The sequence below is a fragment of the Phycomyces blakesleeanus genome, assembly GCF_001638985.1.
Source record: "Phycomyces blakesleeanus NRRL 1555(-) unplaced genomic scaffold PHYBLscaffold_15, whole genome shotgun sequence".
In the NCBI taxonomy this organism is placed as follows: Eukaryota; Fungi; Mucoromycota; class Mucoromycetes; order Mucorales; family Phycomycetaceae; genus Phycomyces; species Phycomyces blakesleeanus.
The window spans coordinates 1,223,281-1,244,753 of record NW_017265148.1 but is presented as its reverse complement, the minus strand read 5'-3'; the positions used below and the strand labels follow the sequence as shown (position 1 = coordinate 1,244,753).

General features: G+C 37.6%; 9 protein-coding genes across 9 annotated transcripts; 3 read left to right on the top strand and 6 right to left on the bottom strand.

The window, feature by feature from the left end:
* Positions 1-129: 129 nt before the first annotated feature.
* On the bottom strand, positions 130-3,092 carry PHYBLDRAFT_147594 (hypothetical protein; the record flags this gene model as incomplete). Its single annotated transcript, XM_018431906.1, has 3 exons — positions 130-515; positions 2,846-2,909; positions 2,979-3,092. 3 exons carry the CDS (start codon positions 3,090-3,092, stop codon positions 130-132), a joined length of 564 nt encoding a protein of 187 aa, XP_018289874.1.
* On the top strand, positions 2,995-5,556 carry PHYBLDRAFT_74083 (hypothetical protein; the record flags this gene model as incomplete). Its single annotated transcript, XM_018442977.1, has 7 exons — positions 2,995-3,076; positions 3,491-3,648; positions 3,734-4,035; positions 4,110-4,197; positions 4,298-4,349; positions 5,214-5,329; positions 5,359-5,556. The coding sequence occupies 7 exons, from the start codon at positions 2,995-2,997 to the stop codon at positions 5,554-5,556; spliced, it is 996 nt and encodes a 331-aa protein (XP_018289873.1).
* A 703-nt stretch (positions 5,557-6,259) lies between these two features.
* On the top strand, positions 6,260-9,223 carry PHYBLDRAFT_170473 (hypothetical protein; the record flags this gene model as incomplete). Its single annotated transcript, XM_018436358.1, has 6 exons — positions 6,260-6,506; positions 6,590-6,603; positions 7,017-7,071; positions 7,924-8,035; positions 8,685-8,800; positions 8,838-9,223. The coding sequence occupies 6 exons, from the start codon at positions 6,260-6,262 to the stop codon at positions 9,221-9,223; spliced, it is 930 nt and encodes a 309-aa protein (XP_018289872.1).
* A 139-nt stretch (positions 9,224-9,362) lies between these two features.
* Positions 9,363-10,856, bottom strand: PHYBLDRAFT_159347 (hypothetical protein). The gene is made up of 3 exons (XM_018433971.1): positions 10,572-10,856; positions 10,218-10,499; positions 9,363-10,100 (listed from the first exon to the last, which is right to left on the bottom strand). The coding sequence occupies exons 1-3, from the start codon at positions 10,648-10,650 to the stop codon at positions 9,676-9,678; spliced, it is 786 nt and encodes a 261-aa protein (XP_018289871.1). The 5' UTR covers positions 10,651-10,856; the 3' UTR covers positions 9,363-9,675.
* A 1,053-nt stretch (positions 10,857-11,909) lies between these two features.
* Positions 11,910-12,929, bottom strand: PHYBLDRAFT_147591 (hypothetical protein; the record flags this gene model as incomplete). Its single annotated transcript, XM_018431905.1, has 2 exons — positions 11,910-12,104; positions 12,450-12,929. 2 exons carry the CDS (start codon positions 12,927-12,929, stop codon positions 11,910-11,912), a joined length of 675 nt encoding a protein of 224 aa, XP_018289870.1.
* An 87-nt stretch (positions 12,930-13,016) lies between these two features.
* On the top strand, positions 13,017-13,833 carry PHYBLDRAFT_72701 (hypothetical protein; the record flags this gene model as incomplete). Its single annotated transcript, XM_018442698.1, has 3 exons — positions 13,017-13,105; positions 13,406-13,602; positions 13,646-13,833. The coding sequence occupies 3 exons, from the start codon at positions 13,017-13,019 to the stop codon at positions 13,831-13,833; spliced, it is 474 nt and encodes a 157-aa protein (XP_018289869.1).
* Positions 13,834-14,468: 635 nt separating this feature from the next.
* PHYBLDRAFT_170471 (hypothetical protein) lies at positions 14,469-16,818 on the bottom strand (the record flags this gene model as incomplete). Its single annotated transcript, XM_018436357.1, has 6 exons — positions 14,469-14,689; positions 14,763-15,049; positions 15,816-15,885; positions 16,016-16,167; positions 16,248-16,420; positions 16,771-16,818. The coding sequence occupies 6 exons, from the start codon at positions 16,816-16,818 to the stop codon at positions 14,469-14,471; spliced, it is 951 nt and encodes a 316-aa protein (XP_018289868.1).
* A 1,421-nt stretch (positions 16,819-18,239) lies between these two features.
* On the bottom strand, positions 18,240-19,253 carry PHYBLDRAFT_72699 (hypothetical protein; the record flags this gene model as incomplete). The annotated part of the gene is made up of 4 exons (XM_018442697.1): positions 18,240-18,381; positions 18,432-18,681; positions 18,942-19,045; positions 19,207-19,253. The coding sequence occupies 4 exons, from the start codon at positions 19,251-19,253 to the stop codon at positions 18,240-18,242; spliced, it is 543 nt and encodes a 180-aa protein (XP_018289867.1).
* Positions 19,254-19,977: 724 nt separating this feature from the next.
* Positions 19,978-21,226, bottom strand: PHYBLDRAFT_72698 (hypothetical protein; the record flags this gene model as incomplete). Its single annotated transcript, XM_018442696.1, has 3 exons — positions 19,978-20,307; positions 20,521-20,761; positions 21,135-21,226. 3 exons carry the CDS (start codon positions 21,224-21,226, stop codon positions 19,978-19,980), a joined length of 663 nt encoding a protein of 220 aa, XP_018289866.1.
* Positions 21,227-21,473: the final 247 nt, after the last annotated feature.

The following is a 21,473-nucleotide window of genomic DNA, read 5'->3' as shown; positions in this document are numbered from 1 at the left end:
ATTAGAGTCATAGCTAGTGTTAGAATTAGAGTCATAGCTAGTGTTAGAAGTAGAGTCTTAGATAAAGTTAGAAGTAGAGTGATAGCTAGAGTTAGAAGTAGAGTCATAGCTAGTGTTAGAAGTAGAGTCTTAGATAAAGTTAGAAGTAGAGTGATAGCTAGAGTTAGAAGTAGAGTCATAGCTAGAGTTAGAATTAGAGTCATAGCTAGAGTTAAAATTAGAGTCATAGCTAGAGTTAGAAGTAGAGTCATAGCTAGAGTTAGAATTAGAGTCATAGCTAGAGTTAAAATTAGAGTCATAGCTAGAGTTAGAAGTAGAGTCATAGATAAAGTTAGAATTAGAGTCATAGCTAGAGTTAGAATTAGAGTCATAGCTAGAGTTAGAAGTAGAGTCATAGATAAAGTTAGAATTAGAGTCATAGCTAGAGTTAGAAGTAGAGTGATAGCTAGAGTTAGAATTAGAGTCATAGCTAGAGCTAGAATAAGAGTCATAGGTATAGCCAGGAAAAAACAGCTCTTATATATTTTATCCAAAATGTATTATTATATATACTAGGAGCTTTGGTCCCCCCTTCCCTCGGGGGGAGCGGCCATTGGCCTATGTTGAGTTCTTTATAACTTTTCCCTACTGTTAATAGTGTACGGTACACAATTGCCAAGTAGTATAGCCTTTATATTTTATTTTAATGAGAAACAAGTAAGTTAGAGAATACGTGACGAAAGTTATAAGTTGTATAACGTGATATCTAACTTCATCCTTTATTTCTAATTAGATAAAATAAAATGAACTGCTGGGAGCATGACTTTTAGCTAAAAGTCTAAATACGGGATAAAAGTCGAGATAAAAGCAACTGCTGGAGATGCTATTATATTATATTGCTTATTTTTCTTTATTATTATTATTATTATTATTATTGCAAAAGCAAAAAAAAAAACCCTAAAAAAGTCTGAGGGTACCCGGAGCCCAGAGACATGTGAAGATTGTACAAAAGAATCCATGTACATCCGACAATCATTTGAGATTAGCATGAAAGAATGTTATTGTTTGTAAAGCGAGCAGTAATAGACTTTTTTTTCCTCTCTCTCTCTCTCTCTCTTAAGTAATTCGGTGGTAAGCTGGGAATTACAGCTTTCACACTAGGTTTGACTGAAAGATGGTAACAACCGCCGTTACAATGGGGCCGAGACTCATGTTAATTGAGTACATGACTAATTAAGAAAGATAGTTTAGTGTGATGGCTCAAGATTCACAATTCAGTATGTAACAATGGTGCTGTTTGAGTGATAAGAAAAAAAAATGATGATAGGTGTATGTACATTGATGATATTTCATTATTATTATTTCTTTGGTCCGTATCGTATTTCACAATAATGAAATTCACTTGCTCGGCTATTGGATTATACTCCATAGTAATGAATCTACGACACACTAATAGAGCACAATAAAAAGTGAACTTAACATGCTAATATAACGATGAGGATTTTACAGTGAGCCAGTAGAAGAGGGGTGTGTGAGCGAGAAAAAGAAGACATGTAGTTTGGCTAGATGTGTCGGGGTTTTTTATTTTTTTTTATTTTTTGTGGTCGATCATTACCAAAGGGTCAGAGGTAGTTAGCAATAGAAATAAGTAGAGTCAGCACTCGTTATAGTAATAATTTAGCATGGAAAAGACATGGGTAAAATAGCCAAGCTTTAGAAGCCTTGTAGTATTATGGTCAGTCAGGCAAGTGGAGTTAGTATACTATCATTCTTTTCAAGGATTTGCTTTTTGTGGGGGGATATAATGATAATAACGTGTGAAGCTTTAATTGTTAGTTCAGCTAATTTAAACCATATAAATGTAAAATGAAGTTTCTGTATAATATGGTGCAATTTTTAGTAGGTCTTGTAGTATACACACTACAATTAAGTGAAATAAAAGCCATGGCCAAAAACTGGTCTCTTCTTGCTAATAAACCTGGCAAGTTAACAATCTCCAGAACTATCACACACCAGGCACATATACACCACACATTCGTACAGTGTAAACCAACCAACCGTTACACAACACGGATTTGAATAGTAGCAAATATAAACAATATTACTTTGTCTCTTTAATAAATCATGCTCTCACAATATCTACTTCTCCTAATATTGAGATACTCATTCAAAATTAATCCCCAATACTCCACCACCAGCAACTCAATTGGATTATTTGTGCAAATGGTCCATGATCAATACCCACTTTCATTCAGTCAGACTTTATTTATTTATTTATCACCTGCTTCACTCAATTCTTACTGTCACAAATGCAATTGTACGAAGACGTGTATATCTTTGACTCTCTCATTTCAGGCTATAGACATTATCAGAGTAGTTTTACCTCTTACAATCTGCTCTTTTGGCTATATATATATCACATTGGTACGACCAGAACTCGGCTTCTTATGTCACATATCTCGGCTATCATTTTTTGTTAGCTATATCTTGTGTCTGCAGCACACACATTCAACGTCAACTGTCTTTACTGGGACTATCCATTGACCTCCCCGCTCTTATCATGTCTAAACCGTATCATATATCGTGCCTGTTCTCCATTTACTCTTTAATCATACATTCTATCCAAACTCTTGGACGCAAATGTCTCACTCATGGAATATTTCTCTCTTACTCGGCTAAGTTTTCTGCGACTTAATAAGCGTTATGATGATATCGGTATTTTGTATTCAACTCGTTATCAGCAACCCATTACAGTTCTGTTGCACTCACTCTCTCCTCCACGCCTACATCGATCACCCAATCTTTATTATACATTCTCTACAACATACCTTGAGCACACATTGCATGGCATTTAGTTACGAATTACCTATTTTCTTTCCTGAAGTGCAACCAGCCAGTCTAAAGTCGCCTTTCTCCATCACTGATACCCTCTTTTGTGTATTCGACATATATCTTCGTGGTCTCATATTTTGACTTCCCAATGACGCTATTTGTCTTACTTTGCCGTGTTTTTCTATGTGGTCACCACTCATAGAGGGTCTAATGGTACGAGGAGGGTACAATACGGCGGAAAAAAGGGTAACCTGTTTCCACTTTCGTAACACAACTGCCATTCATTCCGCCGTAGTGGCGCGCAAAGCAGAGCAGTAATCTTTTCTCTGCTCCGACATCCCCAACGCACATCTCCCTTTCTTCTCACCTCGATTAACCACTCCTCTGCGCCTCACGTCCCCTCTAGTCTCGGACTTTGCTTCATATTTTACCTCGTCTCAACTAGCTTCCTCGTAACCTCTTATAACCCATATAAAAAAACACATTATAAATACTTGTAGCTACCTTTGCCCTCAAAATAGAAACCCCCTCCCAAAAAATACAGTTTGTGACCATGTCAATGATTTTCACTTAATAAACTTTGAGACTATGTCTCCATATTAAAATAAAAAGCAGTGCGTTTCTTCTTCCTTTAGAACAATATAAAGACATCTTACATTCAAAATAAAAAATAAAAAAGTGGGGCTTTTCATTAACCTTGGTCCGATCGAGTATCTCATTACTAGTAATGAAGTATTGCAGAAAACTGGATCCAAGAGGAGAAGTCGCAAACGCTTAAATCTTGAAGACCTTTCTGATGCAGAATGCAAGAAAGGATTCTGCTTCACTTTTCCAGAGGTAGTTTATTCTTAACAAATAAACATTGATATATGTAAAGCTACAAACAAAAAAGCCTTTTACTTATTTTTTTTTAATATTGCAGATAAAGCGAATGTCTGCTTTCATTAATTTGGATAAAATTCTATCGTTTAGACGCAGTGAGACTTATTATATTAAATTTCGATGTGAATTTGCCTTTGCATTGGTTTTGTACAGATACGCATTCCCACGTCGATATTGTTCAATGGAAAGAATGTGGGGAATTAACGAGAAGAACTTGGCTTGCACAGTAAACCAGTTCTCAGTTCTACTTTTTGACATCTTTAAGCATGGGTTTGAGTTTGACTCGCGAAAATTCTCTGAAGAGAACTGCGAGAGTTTTTTATGCTGCCGTGTTTGCAAAAAGTAAGCACATGTCCTTCTAAAGTGTTTTATTCGGTTTTAACTAGTCTTTTATTGTATCTCTCTTTTTCTTATAGGCGGTATATACCCAAATGTAATTGGACTTATCGACGGCACAATGCAGAGGGTCTCTCGCCTAACTATAAACGAGGAGCAGAAAGTCATGTACAATAGATGAAAGGTAATATATTAATTATAAGAAATGGATTAAACAGAAATGTAGCTTATAACAACCTATGTATTATATGCCATATTATTTGTACAGCACATCCATTGTCTGAAATACCAGGCGATTGCCATCCCCGATGGAATCACAAGTAAGCATCATTGGTCCTTTTGCGGGAATTAGCAATGACGCAAAAATCTTTGACCAGTCAAAGACCCTGCAGAGACCTATTGCTCATGTGGATCATATGCAGCCAGAAAATGACCCAGATCTCAAATATGCTTTATATGGTGACCACGCATACAAGAAGTATATGTACATTTAACGGCCTTTCATGACATATGAGATTGCTCAAGATGGTGAGTTATTTAAAATAGAGTCAAAGCAACCTAATAGCATAGTTCCAATAAATGTGGTACAGATCTGATATGTATATCTTTAGACCGCAGAAAGGAATGGAATACTGCGCAATCCTGTTAGAAACATCATTGTCGATGATTTACTAGGTAGGAGCCATCAATGTTTTTTTTAATGTTACATATCGCCTGACGCGGCGTTTTGAGAATACAGGTTCTGGAGCTTGTTGTCAGTACGCAGTCAGATCTACAGAATGACATAATGAAAGATGTTCAGACGTGTTATTCCCCCTCATTAAAGTCACTGCTTCCTTCCCTCCTGTTTTAGTTGAGGTCCAAAATTACCATTGATCCCAAATTTATACAAAGAACAATAGAATACTGCCTTGCAGTTAACAAAGAGCATGGGATTTTACCAATTGTTATTGCCTTTGGTATACACCCTACAAAAGAAAATGCAACCAACGATTTAGTAGAAAGTAGCCAAATCATATACGAAAGAATATCCTTGTAAGCCATGGGCTAGATATTTTTTTTTAATATTCTGGATCCTACTATTATCAGCGACTATGTTCATGAGCAACCACTTAAACCATTATTTGCAGTGGAATACTTTTTTACACAAGCAAAAAAAAAGAAAAACATTTGTTGAGTTATAGACAGCAAGGAACGTGCCGATGAGACAGTACAACTGCTTTATAGTATTGCAAAACAAATTTCTGTAAACGAAGTTACCTTGGAAGAACGAACAATCGACGTTCTTTTGAATATGTGTGTGTGTGTGTGCACAAACACAAAAAACAGTTTCATAAAATCAGAAAAGCACTAGAGCTTGAAGATGTGGAAGAGCCAAGAAAACGCACAAGAGAGTATACAAGAAGATGGGTATGCATATTTGGAAACACGCGAGACAAAGTATCGACATACATCTTTGTCTGGACCTTTAGATCTACCAGAAGAAGCAAAGAAAAAGAAAAAGGAAAACTTCTAAACAAACACTAAAGTGCTTGAAAAGAGCCTGGGATGTTGAATGTCAACTGAATAAACCACTTAGCTTATCCTTGTTGTTATTGTTGTTTTATTGATGACGCTGGTTTCAGTGCAAAATCTTTAGTAGAGCATCAAAAATAAAATAAAATAAGAGAGATAAAGTGCGAGCTGTAAAAAGTCCTTGGATTATACCCAACCGTCTCTACTACACTATGAGGCGGAATGTGTGTTTTGGTGTAATAAAATTCTATATAGTGCTATTGGGTGTAATTTTGTGTAAATCTTTGTCACTAAATTTGTATCAACTGAAAACAACTCATAGCTGAAGGAATAGGATGGGACAACCAACAATTTTACAAGCTATATTAGCTTCAGTCCAATGGTAAAGCAAATACAACACACAAATGTAAATAGACATCTTGTTGACTACGGTCACTGGATAACCCAAGACCGCTCAGAAATAAAAGCTTATATAAAGATATTAGAACAGACTTGTTGATAAAAACCACAACCCCTGAAGGCTACAGCTAGACATCTTATCAGAAGATACACAAACAATTGATGAAGCAAGAAGTTTGATGAGAAAACTATACAAACAGTGGTGAAGCGTATGATAAAGGTAAGCTTTAGTACTATTCACGTAGAGTTAAGGAAAAATAATATAAAGTAAAAGTCCTATATTCTGCTTAAACTGAAATATACTACGGCGGAATGAATGGCAGTTGTGTTACGAAAGTGGAAACAGGTTACCCTTTTTTCCGCCGTATTGTACCCTCCTCGTACCATTAGACCCTCTATGAGTGGTGACCACATAGAAAAACACGGCAAAGTAAGACAAATAGCGTCATTGGGAAGTCAAAATATGAGACCACGAAGATATATGTCGAATACACAAAAGAGGGTATCAGTGATGGAGAAAGGCGACTTTAGACTGGCTGGTTGCACTTCAGGAAAGAAAATAGGTAATTCGTAACTAAATGCCATGCAATGTGTGCTCAAGGTATGTTGTAGAGAATGTATAATAAAGATTGGGTGATCGATGTAGGCGTGGAGGAGAGAGTGAGTGCAACAGAACTGTAATGGGTTGCTGATAACGAGTTGAATACAAAATACCGATATCATCATAACGCTTATTAAGTCGCAGAAAACTTAGCCGAGTAAGAGAGAAATATTCCATGAGTGAGACATTTGCGTCCAAGAGTTTGGATAGAATGTATGATTAAAGAGTAAATGGAGAACAGGCACGATATATGATACGGTTTAGACATGATAAGAGCGGGGAGGTCAATGGATAGTCCCAGTAAAGACAGTTGACGTTGAATGTGTGTGCTGCAGACACAAGATATAGCTAACAAAAAATGATAGCCGAGATATGTGACATAAGAAGCCGAGTTCTGGTCGTACCAATGTGATATATATATAGCCAAAAGAGCAGATTGTAAGAGGTAAAACTACTCTGATAATGTCTATAGCCTGAAATGAGAGAGTCAAAGATATACACGTCTTCGTACAATTGCATTTGTGACAGTAAGAATTGAGTGAAGCAGGTGATAAATAAATAAATAAAGTCTGACTGAATGAAAGTGGGTATTGATCATGGACCATTTGCACAAATAATCCAATTGAGTTGCTGGTGGTGGAGTATTGGGGATTAATTTTGAATGAGTATCTCAATATTAGGAGAAGTAGATATTGTGAGAGCATGATTTATTAAAGAGACAAAGTAATATTGTTTATATTTGCTACTATTCAAATCCGTGTTGTGTAACGGTTGGTTGGTTTACACTGTACGAATGTGTGGTGTATATGTGCCTGGTGTGTGATAGTTCTGGAGATTGTTAACTTGCCAGGTTTATTAGCAAGAAGAGACCAGTTTTTGGCCATGGCTTTTATTTCACTTAATTGTAGTGTGTATACTACAAGACCTACTAAAAATTGCACCATATTATACAGAAACTTCATTTTACATTTATATGGTTTAAATTAGCTGAACTAACAATTAAAGCTTCACACGTTATTATCATTATATCCCCCCACAAAAAGAAAATCCTTGAAAAGAATGATAGTATACTAACTCCACTTGCCTGACTGACCATAATACTACAAGGCTTCTAAAGCTTGGCTATTTTACCCATGTCTTTTCCATGCTAAATTATTACTATAACGAGTGCTGACTCTACTTATTTCTATTGCTAACTACCTCTGACCCTTTGGTAATGATCGACCACAAAAAATAAAAAAAAATAAAAAACCCCGACACATCTAGCCAAACTACATGTCTTCTTTTTCTCGCTCACACACCCCTCTTCTACTGGCTCACTGTAAAATCCTCATCGTTATATTAGCATGTTAAGTTCACTTTTTATTGTGCTCTATTAGTGTGTCGTAGATTCATTACTATGGAGTATAATCCAATAGCCGAGCAAGTGAATTTCATTATTGTGAAATACGATACGGACCAAAGAAATAATAATAATGAAATATCATCAATGTACATACACCTATCATCATTTTTTTTTCTTATCACTCAAACAGCACCATTGTTACATACTGAATTGTGAATCTTGAGCCATCACACTAAACTATCTTTCTTAATTAGTCATGTACTCAATTAACATGAGTCTCGGCCCCATTGTAACGGCGGTTGTTACCATCTTTCAGTCAAACCTAGTGTGAAAGCTGTAATTCCCAGCTTACCACCGAATTACTTAAGAGAGAGAGAGAGAGAGAGGAAAAAAAAGTCTATTACTGCTCGCTTTACAAACAATAACATTCTTTCATGCTAATCTCAAATGATTGTCGGATGTACATGGATTCTTTTGTACAATCTTCACATGTCTCTGGGCTCCGGGTACCCTCAGACTTTTTTAGGGTTTTTTTTTGCTTTTGCAATAATAATAATAATAATAATAATAATAAAGAAAAATAAGCAATATAATATAATAGCATCTCCAGCAGTTGCTTTTATCTCGACTTTTATCCCGTATTTAGACTTTTAGCTAAAAGTCATGCTCCCAGCAGTTCATTTTATTTTATCTAATTAGAAATAAAGGATGAAGTTAGATATCACGTTATACAACTTATAACTTTCGTCACGTATTCTCTAACTTACTTGTTTCTCATTAAAATAAAATATAAAGGCTATACTACTTGGCAATTGTGTACCGTACACTATTAACAGTAGGGAAAAGTTATAAAGAACTCAACATAGGCCAATGGCCGCTCCCCCCGAGGGAAGGGGGGACCAAAGCTCCTAGTATATATAATAATACATTTTGGATAAAATATATAAGAGCTGTTTTTTCCTGGCTATACCTATGACTCTTATTCTAGCTCTAGCTATGACTCTAATTCTAACTCTAGCTATCACTCTACTTCTAACTCTAGCTATGACTCTAATTCTAACTTTATCTATGACTCTACTTCTAACTCTAGCTATGACTCTAATTCTAACTCTAGCTATGACTCTAATTCTAACTTTATCTATGACTCTACTTCTAACTCTAGCTATGACTCTAATTTTAACTCTAGCTATGACTCTAATTCTAACTCTAGCTATGACTCTACTTCTAACTCTAGCTATGACTCTAATTTTAACTCTAGCTATGACTCTAATTCTAACTCTAGCTATGACTCTACTTCTAACTCTAGCTATCACTCTACTTCTAACTTTATCTAAGACTCTACTTCTAACACTAGCTATGACTCTACTTCTAACTCTAGCTATCACTCTACTTCTAACTTTATCTAAGACTCTACTTCTAACACTAGCTATGACTCTAATTCTAACACTAGCTATGACTCTAATTCGGCTTCTTCTAGTAAAGTCAGCTGTTAGTAAAGTTAGTTGTTAGTAAATTTATTTGTTCATAAAGTCAATTGTTCATAAAGTTAATTGTTCATAAAGTTAATTGTTCATAAAGTTAGTTGTGAGTAAGGTTAGTTCCCGTTGCTTGTTAGTTCCCGTTGCTTGTTAGTATCTGTTGCTTGTTAGTATGTTAGTATGTTGCTTCTGTTGCTTCCTGTTGCTATAAAAAGATATATATTTGTTAGTTGCTTCTGCCGGGTTTCCCGGGGATTACTCTTCTTGTTACCATTAGAAGAGCAACCCCCGGACTACGGACTTTTTACTCAGACTCGAAAATGGCAGCCGCCGTATGGGCTTTTGGCCAGACGGGGTTCTGCCTTTGCCTCTGTCCCTGTCTTTGTCTTTGTCATTGTCATTGTTTTTGTCTTTGCCTCTGTCTCAGGCTCTGTCTCAGGCTCAGGCTCAGACTCTGCCTTTGCCTCTGTCTTTGGTTCTGGCTCTGGCTTTGTTGTTGTTGTTGTCGCTGCTGCTTCTGCTTCTCTTCTTTTAACCGCGAGTGCTTCCGCCGCTCTTTTTCTAGCAGCGAGCGTCATGGCCTTTACTGCTCTTCTGGGTGCGAGCGTCTCTGCTTGCTTTTGCACTTGAATAGCTTCTTCGGCTGCGACTACTTCTGAGACTACTTCTGCTACTTCTGCGACTACTTCTGCTACTTCTTCTTCTTCTTCTTCTTCTTCTTCTTCTGCTACTCCTTCTTCTTCTACTTCTTCATATTCTTCATATTCCTCATATTCTTCTTCTTCTTCGTCGTCATCATCATCTTCTTGTTCTTCTTCGCTTTCTTCTTCTCCTATTTCCACCTCTATTCCTTCTTGTACAGCCTGTGTGTATGCCATTGCAAGTGCTTTTCTTTTGCAAAAGGCTTCAACTTCTGGAATCATGGCTGTCGGCTTGAGTTCAGAGAGCGGTGTTTGGAAACGCTCAGCCCGAGCTATGTCCTGCTCACGGGCCTTGACAAAAGCCTTGCCCTCGAACCACAATTTCTTTCTTTTAATAAGATGCTCAAGGGCAGGCCAAGAGCCGTCTACATTTGCCGGTTGCCCCTCATACTCCTCCTCCTGGAGTTGCCGCTTAACCCCCCTAGGAATATCTGATAATATATAGAAATTATTGGTATTAATATTTTATCGCTTATCTATTATTATATAAAGACAAAACTTACAAAGCTCCATTGCCGTTCTTTCTTTGAGTGCAATAATGTAGTTAGATTCTTCTGGGGCAGGAATACCCGCCAGCTTCATTAGAATTCGGTCCCTCAGAGGCTTGGGGATCGGCTTGCTAATGGCCTTTTGACCAAACACAAGAGAGCTGTTGCTGGACTTTCTAATGCATTTGCATTTGCTGTTGCATTTGCTGCTGCATTTTCTGTTGTTATTGTTGTTGTTGTTGTTGTTGTTGTTGTTGTCGCTGCTGCTGCTGCTGCTGGTGTTGCTGTACATTGGAGTAAACTAATGAAAAAGCGCAAAGAAGAAAAATAATAATGTGAGAGTGTTCCTTTTTTTAACGCGTTATAATCTTTGGGCCACACACTTTGAGACGTGTTCTTTATTTAAAGTGCAAGTTTTGACCTTTGGGCCACACGCTTTGTAACGTCATCCATTTTTTATATTAACTTGAGCCAATCATTCGCAATTTTGAATGTAGATGTTGGGAATAGAACGATTGAGTTGAGAAAAGTGACTAGTAAGAGACTTTATTATTAGGAAGAGCTTTCGAGCTGTATAGTGTCTAGAGTCGGATTACTGACCTCTTTACAGCCAACTACTATTACTTTTTATTTTTCTCCCTCGTTCTACAAGTTTCAATCTCCTAATGTCGCTGCTTTTCTCTTCCAAATGGCGATGGTCACCAAATACACCCGCCGTCTCAAGTTCCCAAAATCAAGATAAAAACAATCATGATTGCTTGAATACTCCTTCGAATAAGTTTATTCAGGTTCAAGGTTCAAGGTGCATACACATAAACCATTTGTAAAAATTCTTATTCCATTCACGTAAACTGATTAAGAGTTTAGATTTTAATCTATAAAGAGTATATAGCTGAGATTTACTAATTATCTAATATTAATATATCATTTCTCAAAAGCACTATTGATAGTTTCCTTTTTTTTTTGTCGGTGCTGTTTATTGATTAATCCGCCAGATTTTACCGTACGGCTATTTAAAATAAATTATGCAGTTTTTCGTATACACACACTGAGGTACACTGAGGTATTCGGGATTATTATTGAGCTAGTATCTCAATATAGGAAAAAGTAGATGTTTTGAAAGCTTTGTTTATTAAAGCGAGTCAGAGTAATATTACTTATATTTGATACTATTAAAATCCATGTAAATCAAAACCCTGTTGTGTAATGGTTGGTTTGCACTGTACGAGTGTGTAGTGTACGTGTGCCTGGTGCGTAACAGCTCCGGAGATTGTTAACTTGTCAGGTTCATCAGCAAGAAGTAACCAGTGTTTGGTCGTCGAGTATGCACTTCACTCAATTACGGTGTGTATACTACAGTGTCAAATAGTGCAGAGGCATGGTGGTAGAGGGTGATTTGGAATGAGAGGGTATTGAGGATAGTTCGATACCATATATTATCAGATGAGTGAGGGATAGGAAATGACCAAAAGGTGCACCATTGTCGTGGGGTGAGTGGCAAAGAAGCAAGTTAGAGCTTTGAATGGGTTGCGGCATATAGCACAAAAACTATGGGTACCAAGAGTACTAAATAGGGCATATTTTGGATTAAGAGCAGCAACAAATAAAGAACAGGTGAAAGCCAGTGGTTTTGTGGGCAAGTAGAGAGAGGGATGTTAAAGGGGGGATAAGGGTGGCTCTTTCAGTAGAAAAATAGCAAAACAGTTTGGAAATGAGGTATGGAGATGAATTCCTTTCATTGGGTGATCGAGGACGGACGGCCTCTAACTCCTCATCATATATAAACGTATCAGACGCTAAAATCCTCCGCCAACTTGTTGTAGTACGTCCAGAAGGATCCGAAAAAGTAATCATATTCAATGTTTGTCAAGAGAGAAAAATAAAGTAGCCGACAGTGACAAAAGAGAAGTTGCGCGGAATGGGCTTCATTGTGGACAGAACAAAAAATGATGGTGTCGCAGACGTGGAAACAACAAAGGTGGTCGAATATCGCCGTGTGTTTGGGCAGGATGAAGACTGTGTTGTATCCGTGGAGTGAAAAAGGAGCAACACGCTGGTGGATATATAGAGGGCTTTAACCATCGCATGGTAAAGGCCTTTTGTTGGAATTTGGAATTGAGGATTTAATATACCCAATTCGTCTTGTGTCCAAGGAAAACAGAGAGAGGCTAGACTAGCCATGGGTAAAATTTTCTGGTGAAGGAACTGACGCATAATAGACCCAAGTTTATCAAAGAACTTGATATGAGCAATAGTGACATGAAGAACACGCTGCATGCGAGAGAGAATCAGTGTGATAAGAAATGTGGAACGACCAAGTAGTAATAGTGAGGGCTGTGAGTAAATATGACATGCAGATTCAACAAATTGCATGAGTGACTAATAGAACTAGTCTCGTTAAGCTAGAAACAAGATTAAAGGAGACGCTAGGTATGCCAGGACAGATCGTGAAGTGCGATAATGTCATGCAGTAATAGACTTGTCTGGAGAAGAGTTTGCGATTTGGTTGATGAGGCACCAGATAACGAAAAGGCCTGTATCTTACGTAGGTTTGTTTGTGCATGAGAGGCCCGAGAGTATGCGTCCAAGTGTTGGTATATAATAAAAAAAAACTGCAAGAATGTGAAGAAAAACCAAGAAATCATCAGAGTGGGCTAGTATTTTAACAGGTGGTGATGTAGAGTTGTCAAAAGCGTCAATGTAGATACATGATCCATAAAACGAAGTGCCATGGATCAATCATCAGGGCAAGGGCTCAAAGGCGAGATGGAAGAGTGACAATGGATCTTCTTAGAAAAGTCCCTGTTGTTGCTCTATAGAAGGTGAAATAAATGCATTGTCATTAACAGATACGTCAATAGAGAAGAAAAGTTTGGAAATACAGTGGACAATGATACCAGGAAAGCAAAATCGTTCCAAAGCTCGCTTGAGATATTAAGGATGTACACTATCGTACGCTTTTGCCTGGTCAAGCAACAAACCAACGGAGTCAATGGAGGAGAGCTGTGTCTGTTCCATAGCTATGCGGCTCATAAGCCCATTATTGGTAATTAACTGCCTTTTAAAAAGGCCAGTCTGGTATTGCTTAGCCAGTGACTTGGAGGCGGGTGTGCTACGTAAATTTAGCAAACGGGCGAAGGCTTTGATATCAGTTTTGATTAATGAAATAGGTTTCCAGTTTTTTAAAGTGGAAAGGTCGGCTTTTATAGGTAGCAGGGATAAACAAGTAGAGCTCCAAGATGGGGGAAATATACCATGTAAAAGAGCACGACTATAGATAGTCGTGTCCATGTCGGAATATACATCCTCAGTTAACACTAATAACAGAAACTCATACGGAAGGCCATCAGAGCGAAGAATACTTTTGCGGGGAGATCTATCAGATGCAGAGCAAATTTAGTCAAAGATGAAGGAGGAAGTCATGGATGACCGTACAGTTTAATTAAGATAGACATGTTCAGGAACATTGTGGAGAAAATCGTCAATGGTCGAGTGATCAGTAGGATCAGCGGTATAAACCTCCCCATAGAATGCACTAGCAGCGTCAGCCTTAGTACTAGGCGTACTGCAGGTCGCATTTGAAACAGAGTGGCGTAAAAAAGGAATATGTTTTTGCGCTGTCTTAGTCGCAACAGGTCTCTTGAGGCATCCTGCAGAATGTTCTTCATTTTATCTCTAATATTTCTGTGCTCTAAGAACAAGGATATTTACATGCTCTTGCTTTATAAGAGCAAACTTACGTTCGACAACAACAAGCTGTGTATCTCGGATATGGTAGATCTTGTATTTATGTATAAGTCGATCGAGTTTGCTTTTCATTGCCTTTTCTTATGCAGCACGCCAAGCGGTAGATACCCGAGAAAATGTTTTAGCAACCTGGCAAAGAATAGCCTTGACTTTTTTGCATCTATCTTAAGGGTAAGGTAATTGAGTCAAACTGGGAAAGATACCCTGTAAAGACACAGAGAAGCGTTCTTGGAAATATGAGGGTATTTTCAGTCGAGAGTCAGCACACCATAAACCTCTTTCGGTATGAGCTGTACCGAAAGATAGAGTAATCGTAGTAAGAAAATAATCAGCTCGTATAGGATTGTCGTAATCTACGGAAGGCTCGTATTTGAGGCCGGCTAGACCTGGTGTTGCAAAGTTGTAGTTGATACTACTCATTTGCATTCTTCAGCAGAATTTTGGAATAGGGAGTTTGACCTTCATCAGTGACACAATCAATTAAGGTTTCATGAACGTGGTGCAACCACGGTAGAGATGTATGACAAGGGTATGAAGAAGTAGAGCTGTAAGTATAGTTGAAATGTTTAAGGAAGAGGAAACGAGATGAAGGAGCAGGTTGGCCAAATTGTGTCAATTGAAGAATAGAAGTGGAAAAGGCCCGGGGTCTTGATACTGTTGCAGGAGCATATATGACAGCAATCTTTATAGAGCCAAAATGGTAATGTATATAACGGATAGTAGCAAAAGTAACTCTACCACATATACTATAGTAGGATTAAAAGAAGAAGAAGAAATATAGGACGAGAAGAAAACAAGGCCGTAGTGTTATGTCCATTGGCTCTCGTTTGCTCGAAATTGTATATAAGAAGTTTTTTTGAAGTTTTGGGTTGTTTGTGTGCGTTTCCTAGATTGCAAGTACTTGAATATATTTTGAGCGTAGGTGTCAAATAAAGTAATTACGTTGTTGGGGGTTAAAGGTCTCGGTAAGCCACCGACAGTTGGTTGTTGCTATTTTAAATGTAGTCATCATATTATTATAATGTGAGGGCTCTATTGCGTTTTGCACTGTCTGATAAAATGAATCTCTTGGCTTCATTACGTAAAATTCTCCTTTTAATTTGTTTCTTGGGTTTATTAGATACATTAGTCTGATTTTTGTTTTTGGTCTCGTCAGTGTCGCTCATGTGTGCGTCAGATAGGGCATCTTTATCCTCAGATTCGGGGGATACCACTGTCTTCGCTTAAAGTCCTGGAGACCTGTGAAGCTTTGGCTTCACATTCGCTGTTTGCCAAATTGGCCATACACGCTTCTACAGTGGTTTGATTGCCTGCAGAAATATTTTCTGCCTCTGGCTGTTCCAGAGTCCTGGCCGTTTTCAAAGCTACCTGCTATGCTTGCTGTAGAGGGTGTATCGGTATATAAATAGGATGGAAGGCTGCCAAGCTCGGGGCCTTATCTCCTTTCCGGAGCTTCTGGCATGCATTTATGGGAGGGTCTCGGGGGCAGTGAGCCTGAATATATCCCTTTACCCCACAGATATGGCAGGTACGTTTGTCTTTGCGTCACTCAGGACAGTTATCCACAGAGTGAAGAGTATTTCTACGGAAATTAATATAACCGACAGAACTTAATATCAGTTAAACTTTTTTTTTGATATTAGTACCCTCGAGTGATTGCACTCACAGGACAGGGCACACACATTTTGGTAAGATAATCCACATAACCGTACCCAGGCCACAGCACCACATCAAAAGGACAAATCTTTGCATACTTTCACTGCTCACGAATTTGACAAGAATATGATCGTGGATCTTACATTCGCTGCATGGGCTAGTGCCATCAATCCGACGACTGTCTTGTTTAACATTGAAAAAAGCATTCCTGAAAGATAAATGGATCATGTTCTATCAAACGGTGTAGGTGTGCAGATACTGCTGGAAGAAAAAACACTACCAGCGCACCTCTTTGCAAAACGTGCAGCGCCTTTGGCCATGCAATTAAAAGTCGTGAATGCCCCACTGATCCAGACAACATTGAAGCAGAGTAGATTATCCAAGAGTGGCAGCAGATTGCACTTACAAAAGCTGAGTCCATTTAAGAACGCCAAGTCTCTGTCGCTATGATAGAGACACCCCTACAACAAGCCATCCCAGAAATACTAACTCCTCGCAAAGTACAACCATCCTTATTTCACCTCTCATACTCACAATCCATTATTGTTTCATATTGGTGATAAACACTAGTGCCATGGCGACAAGAAATTTGGCTGCATAGAACATCATTGACCTATCTTTCATAGATATCGCTGTGTATGATCCGCCTGGTCGTGGACTCAATGCCAGAAAACATTTACAGGGTACCCGAGGCTTATTCAATCACAACGATGGCATCAACTAACCGATATTTTCTGATAACAAACATAGAAAGTCTCTTCTTGAGCCCACTTTTCGGATTATCTCCCAAAGCGCAACCTTATACACTGACCTGGATAGTAACACACCTATGACTGATAAAACTGAAAAGTCTGGCCATTCAGATGAGCCAAGTTCATAAATGATTGCACAAAATCTCTGTAAAGAAACCTTAAAAGGTCGAAGTTTCCTCTCTACTATCAAAAACCCGCAATCCCAAAAACTTTTTTTAATTTGACACCTTTGAATATTCTCCCCTCCACTTTCATAACCTGCTCTTCAAGAGACTCATTTACTCCCTATACATCACTTGTATATTCACATTACATCTCAACCACAGACCAGCCTATGGACTATATATTACGACCTCTCCTCTTTCGATTCTCTCCTTTAACTTTCACAACTCTATGTTTAGCCTGAAAACCGTGCACTCGCTGTCAAGGCTAAACACACCAATCATCACCTTGATCCTTTTGTAATTGTGGTCATTTATAGACCGAACATTTCTTCCCACTGGCGTACCTTCTTCTCTTCCTTAGTACGCACTCTTTCTACTGTTATTCTTTCTTTTCCCGTCTTTCGACTTGGAGACTTTAACTGTGATCTCAGTTATTATTGCAGCCATACACCTGACTAGAAAAAATACATACATGACATTGGCCCACTCCTAACACCATTTAAAACTAGTTTAATGGATGATAGATCCATTGCAGACAATGGCTTTCTAGCATATCTCGCTATGTCACATGCATAACTTAACCAAGATCTATGAGTCGACACTCTGTTGGATCAGGATAAGGCTTACGACCGTGTCTACCCTGCATACACTCATTTTTTTATGGCCAGGTAAGGCTTTTCCACCATTTTTGTTGACTCAATATATGGCCTTCTCTTCTTCACTCAAATCCACATAAATGTTAAAGGCCACACATTTTTCCCTTTTCTGCTGAGCAGGGGTCTACTTCAAGGCAATTCACCTATTCCTTGGATTTTCAACTTGGCTTTCAAATATTTGTTTAGATTCATTCTATCTTTCCCTTTCATCTGTGGTTCTCAGTTTTTGTTTCGCTCCGTATATCGTATTCCTCTTCAAATATATCACCACATCCACTTAAACTTAGTGATTATGGATTTGAACTTCTCGTCTTTCTCTCTTCACCCATATAGACGAATGCTCTCATTCTTTTGGACACATTTCGTCTAGCCTTTAATGCAAATGCCAATCTTTGTAAGTCAATTGCTGCTGTTATGTCTGAGCAGTTTCATTTGGATTTGGGCTCTGTACTAGATGCTACTGGCATACACAGCCTTCATAACCGCCACTCTGCAACTGCTATCTATTACCTTGGCTTTTCAATTAGCTCACGCACCTCTTAGCTTGAAGCCTTCTCTGTTGTTCTACTGGTTAAGCTTGTGAACTGCTACTTGCTACAATCCCAAAGATGTTTGTCTGTGCGTGGTGAAAGTATTGTGGTGAATGCACTTGTTCTCATCACAATATGCTATTTACTATATCTGACTCCTGTCCCACTTTCTTTGTTGTCACTCGCACATATATTCGCTCATTCCTGTGCCTGAGCTTTGGTAGCCCTGGCTGACAGCTTCTCTGTCTGCCACGTAAATATGGGGGTTTGGATCTGCTTTGCCCCGATTATTAGCAAAGAGTTCTTTTTCTATGGATTTTCTATATTATACTATGACTCTTTTTCGTTTACCTCCTTTCTATTGCATTACCTCAAATGTCTCATTCCTTTATATTTTAAAACTCCTGCTAATATTGCACTTTTGTTTCCCTGCAGTGATGTAGTTTGCCAGAGTTCACTTCTTCCTTTACATAGCGTGAGCACCACACTCTTTCCAACTTCTCTTCTATCCAACGTACAGCTGCTGTCATCGCTGGTTAAGAATTTTTCTTTGACTTCATTATGAATGTGTATGTCATATTTTGTTGAATCTTCTTTGAGCTGGAAGGCAATTCCTTTACCTGATGCATTTTTGATAAACATAAATGACCAAGATGGTCATTTATCTTTTAGTATCTTCTCTTGAGCAAGTAAATATACTGATCATTCCTCTCAACAGATTGACTCTTTGAGGATGGTATGCTGTTTTTTGTTTCTCTTTTGCCTTGAAAATTGTCTCTCTGCTGAACCTTCTTCTATCGTTCTTTTCTTGTTCCTTTCCTTGATACAGTTGGACATCACTAGTTTGGATGAAGCTAGAACAGGATCTCTCTGGATTTACATTTGCCCAATGGTACCACCATATTTAAATTCATCTGTTCATTGGCGAAAATTCTGGTCTGACTGCATTCCTCATCACTGCCAAACAGTATGCTAGAAAATGCTCTGGGATGAAACATCAACACGACAATATAATAAATTTATCTCATCATTTATTCAGCTCATTTTGTATTTTAGTCCTGAAACTACTGAAGATCAATATAACCTCTTCTCTGGACGTTCTATCAAATAAAAAATGTGGGATACCATCTTCTCATCGCTTCTACTCGTCTTGAGACCTCAATGTCATATCCTTTTTCCTTAGCAGAGGCATTTTCCTATCATGTTTCTCCCATAAAGCCCCCGTATTTTAATTTCCGTCACCACTGCTAAGGATATTTGGAGTTCTCGTTGGAAGCTTTTTTATAAACAGCATTTTCTCTCTGGATTAGTAGATAAAAAGCGTTCTCTGTAATAGAAAAACACATTTAACACTAGCTTTAGTTTTTCTCTTTTCTTTCTCCTTTCTCTTCTCTTACCTACCAATTTTCTATATATTTTCCTATTTCTCCACCTTATTATTTCTCTCTTTTCTCTTCTCAATTAAGTCAAATATGGTGGCATTTTAAGAGATGAATGTAAAACGTAATACCAGATCGATAAAATACAAAAAGAGTACATCTTTGGCAAAGTTCAACGCCACGTTTTCCAAGCTCCTATAGCAATTTGTTTTTATGTTTGTTTCGTTAAGACACGCATGATATTAGTTTAATTAAGGTGGCTATCCTCAATTACTTTAATCCAATTAAGTGATATTAACATTCTCTAGTTTCTCGAAGACAATATGCTTATTACTTATATGAAGGTAAGAAGTATCATTGTCTAAAAGAATTCTTTTACTGCATTTTATCAACGATTTTAGTTGTGAAAAAGGACCTCTTCACAGGTGGCCGTCTGGTTTTATAAATATTCTGTCGAGAAGCATTTATATAACCCAATTTTATATATCTGAATTTCCCACAACAGAAAAATATATATTCCAAAACATACAGACTCATTCATATATCCTTAATTTCCAGTGTTTCTAACGAGTGTTGTGATTGGGAAGGCTGTGGATACTTAAGGGAACAAATCTTTGAGCCGCATATATATAATGACAGCAAGATTGGGTACTGATCCAAAATATTATCCATGTCAACTGCACCACCTCTGTATATATTTAATAAAGTTAAGTTGTGGCAAGGCACGAATAGTTTAGCTTTTGTAAGTAGTCCACTATAGCATTTGATATCCAGAAAGTTCACTGATTCAGAAAAGTATTTGATCCAATTGCCTATACCATTTTCTTCTAGTGACATGTCCTCAAAATGAATTGTAACATGCTTGATCTTTACGTTAAAATATTTAAGAGCGTCATAAAATAAAGTAAATAGCCAAGAATTGGTGCTGTAGAAGAGCATGTGTGTTGTTTTTAGGCAAAGAAAGAACTGTTTTAGTGATAGCAGTAATTGAAGCTGGGTCTGATGATATTGCTGCTGATCATCCTAAGATATCGGTGTGTGATTTGGCAAAATTCGTTCTTGTTTTAAATTGAAGATAACTAGATTGGGATACTTGTTCGCAAAGTATAATATCCACAATGTATCAATATAGTCTGAAGAAATGACTATCTTTGTAGTAGTGTATGCTGGTTTGACAGCTCTTGTTGTTTCAACTTCTTCTTTGGGTATTGGTTGAAGTATAAAATCCATGTTAATATATTCGAGACGTGGAAAGCAGCGGTGAAGTGATTCAATGTCAGTTAGGAAAATAGTGATACTATGCTCTGAATATGGGGTTTTTCTAATTGTAAGTTAAATAAGATAAGTCAAGGTTGATAGCTGGCCGAAAATTATTTCCAGTGCAGGTTTCTCGCAACCAAAAGATAGTTTCAAGTGTGACAGTGTCTTTCAAAGGTTCCAATCAATTTTTCTACCAATTAATTTGTCTGTTAGATCTCTAGTACAGGACAAATATCTTATTATAGTAAACATTTTCTGCAAAAGTGGAATATATTCAAAGTACTTTTTATATAAATCGATCTCTAGCACCCACACTTGATGCAGATTTTTTTTTGATAGATTGCTTTAAGACCAAATTTGCCGAACAATTCCTTTATACTCCTGCTATTAAAAAAAATTTAGTCCAGTAAGCATTTAAAAATGGTTCTGCCCACTGTTTGTAAACTAGAGCACATTTAGAATGGTCACATTCATCAACATATGTTGTCATATAAGTGAGAACACTTGGCGGTAATTTTGTTGCCATTGTAGCAGAAAAATAGTGAGTTATAGAAAGCAAGATAGTTATCCTAAGTGCCTATCAGTTAAGCTAATTTATACTCTATTAATTTTTAACATGAAACTAAGACAATTTAAAGCGTGCTTTATAGGCTCCGGGTATTGGCTACAAAACCTCTATTTTTCTTTTAACTTTAATATGTATAGATTATTAAAAATATTTTTTACGATCTAGTTACCTGAGTTTTTTTTTAAAAAAGCCAGAACATGTAGTT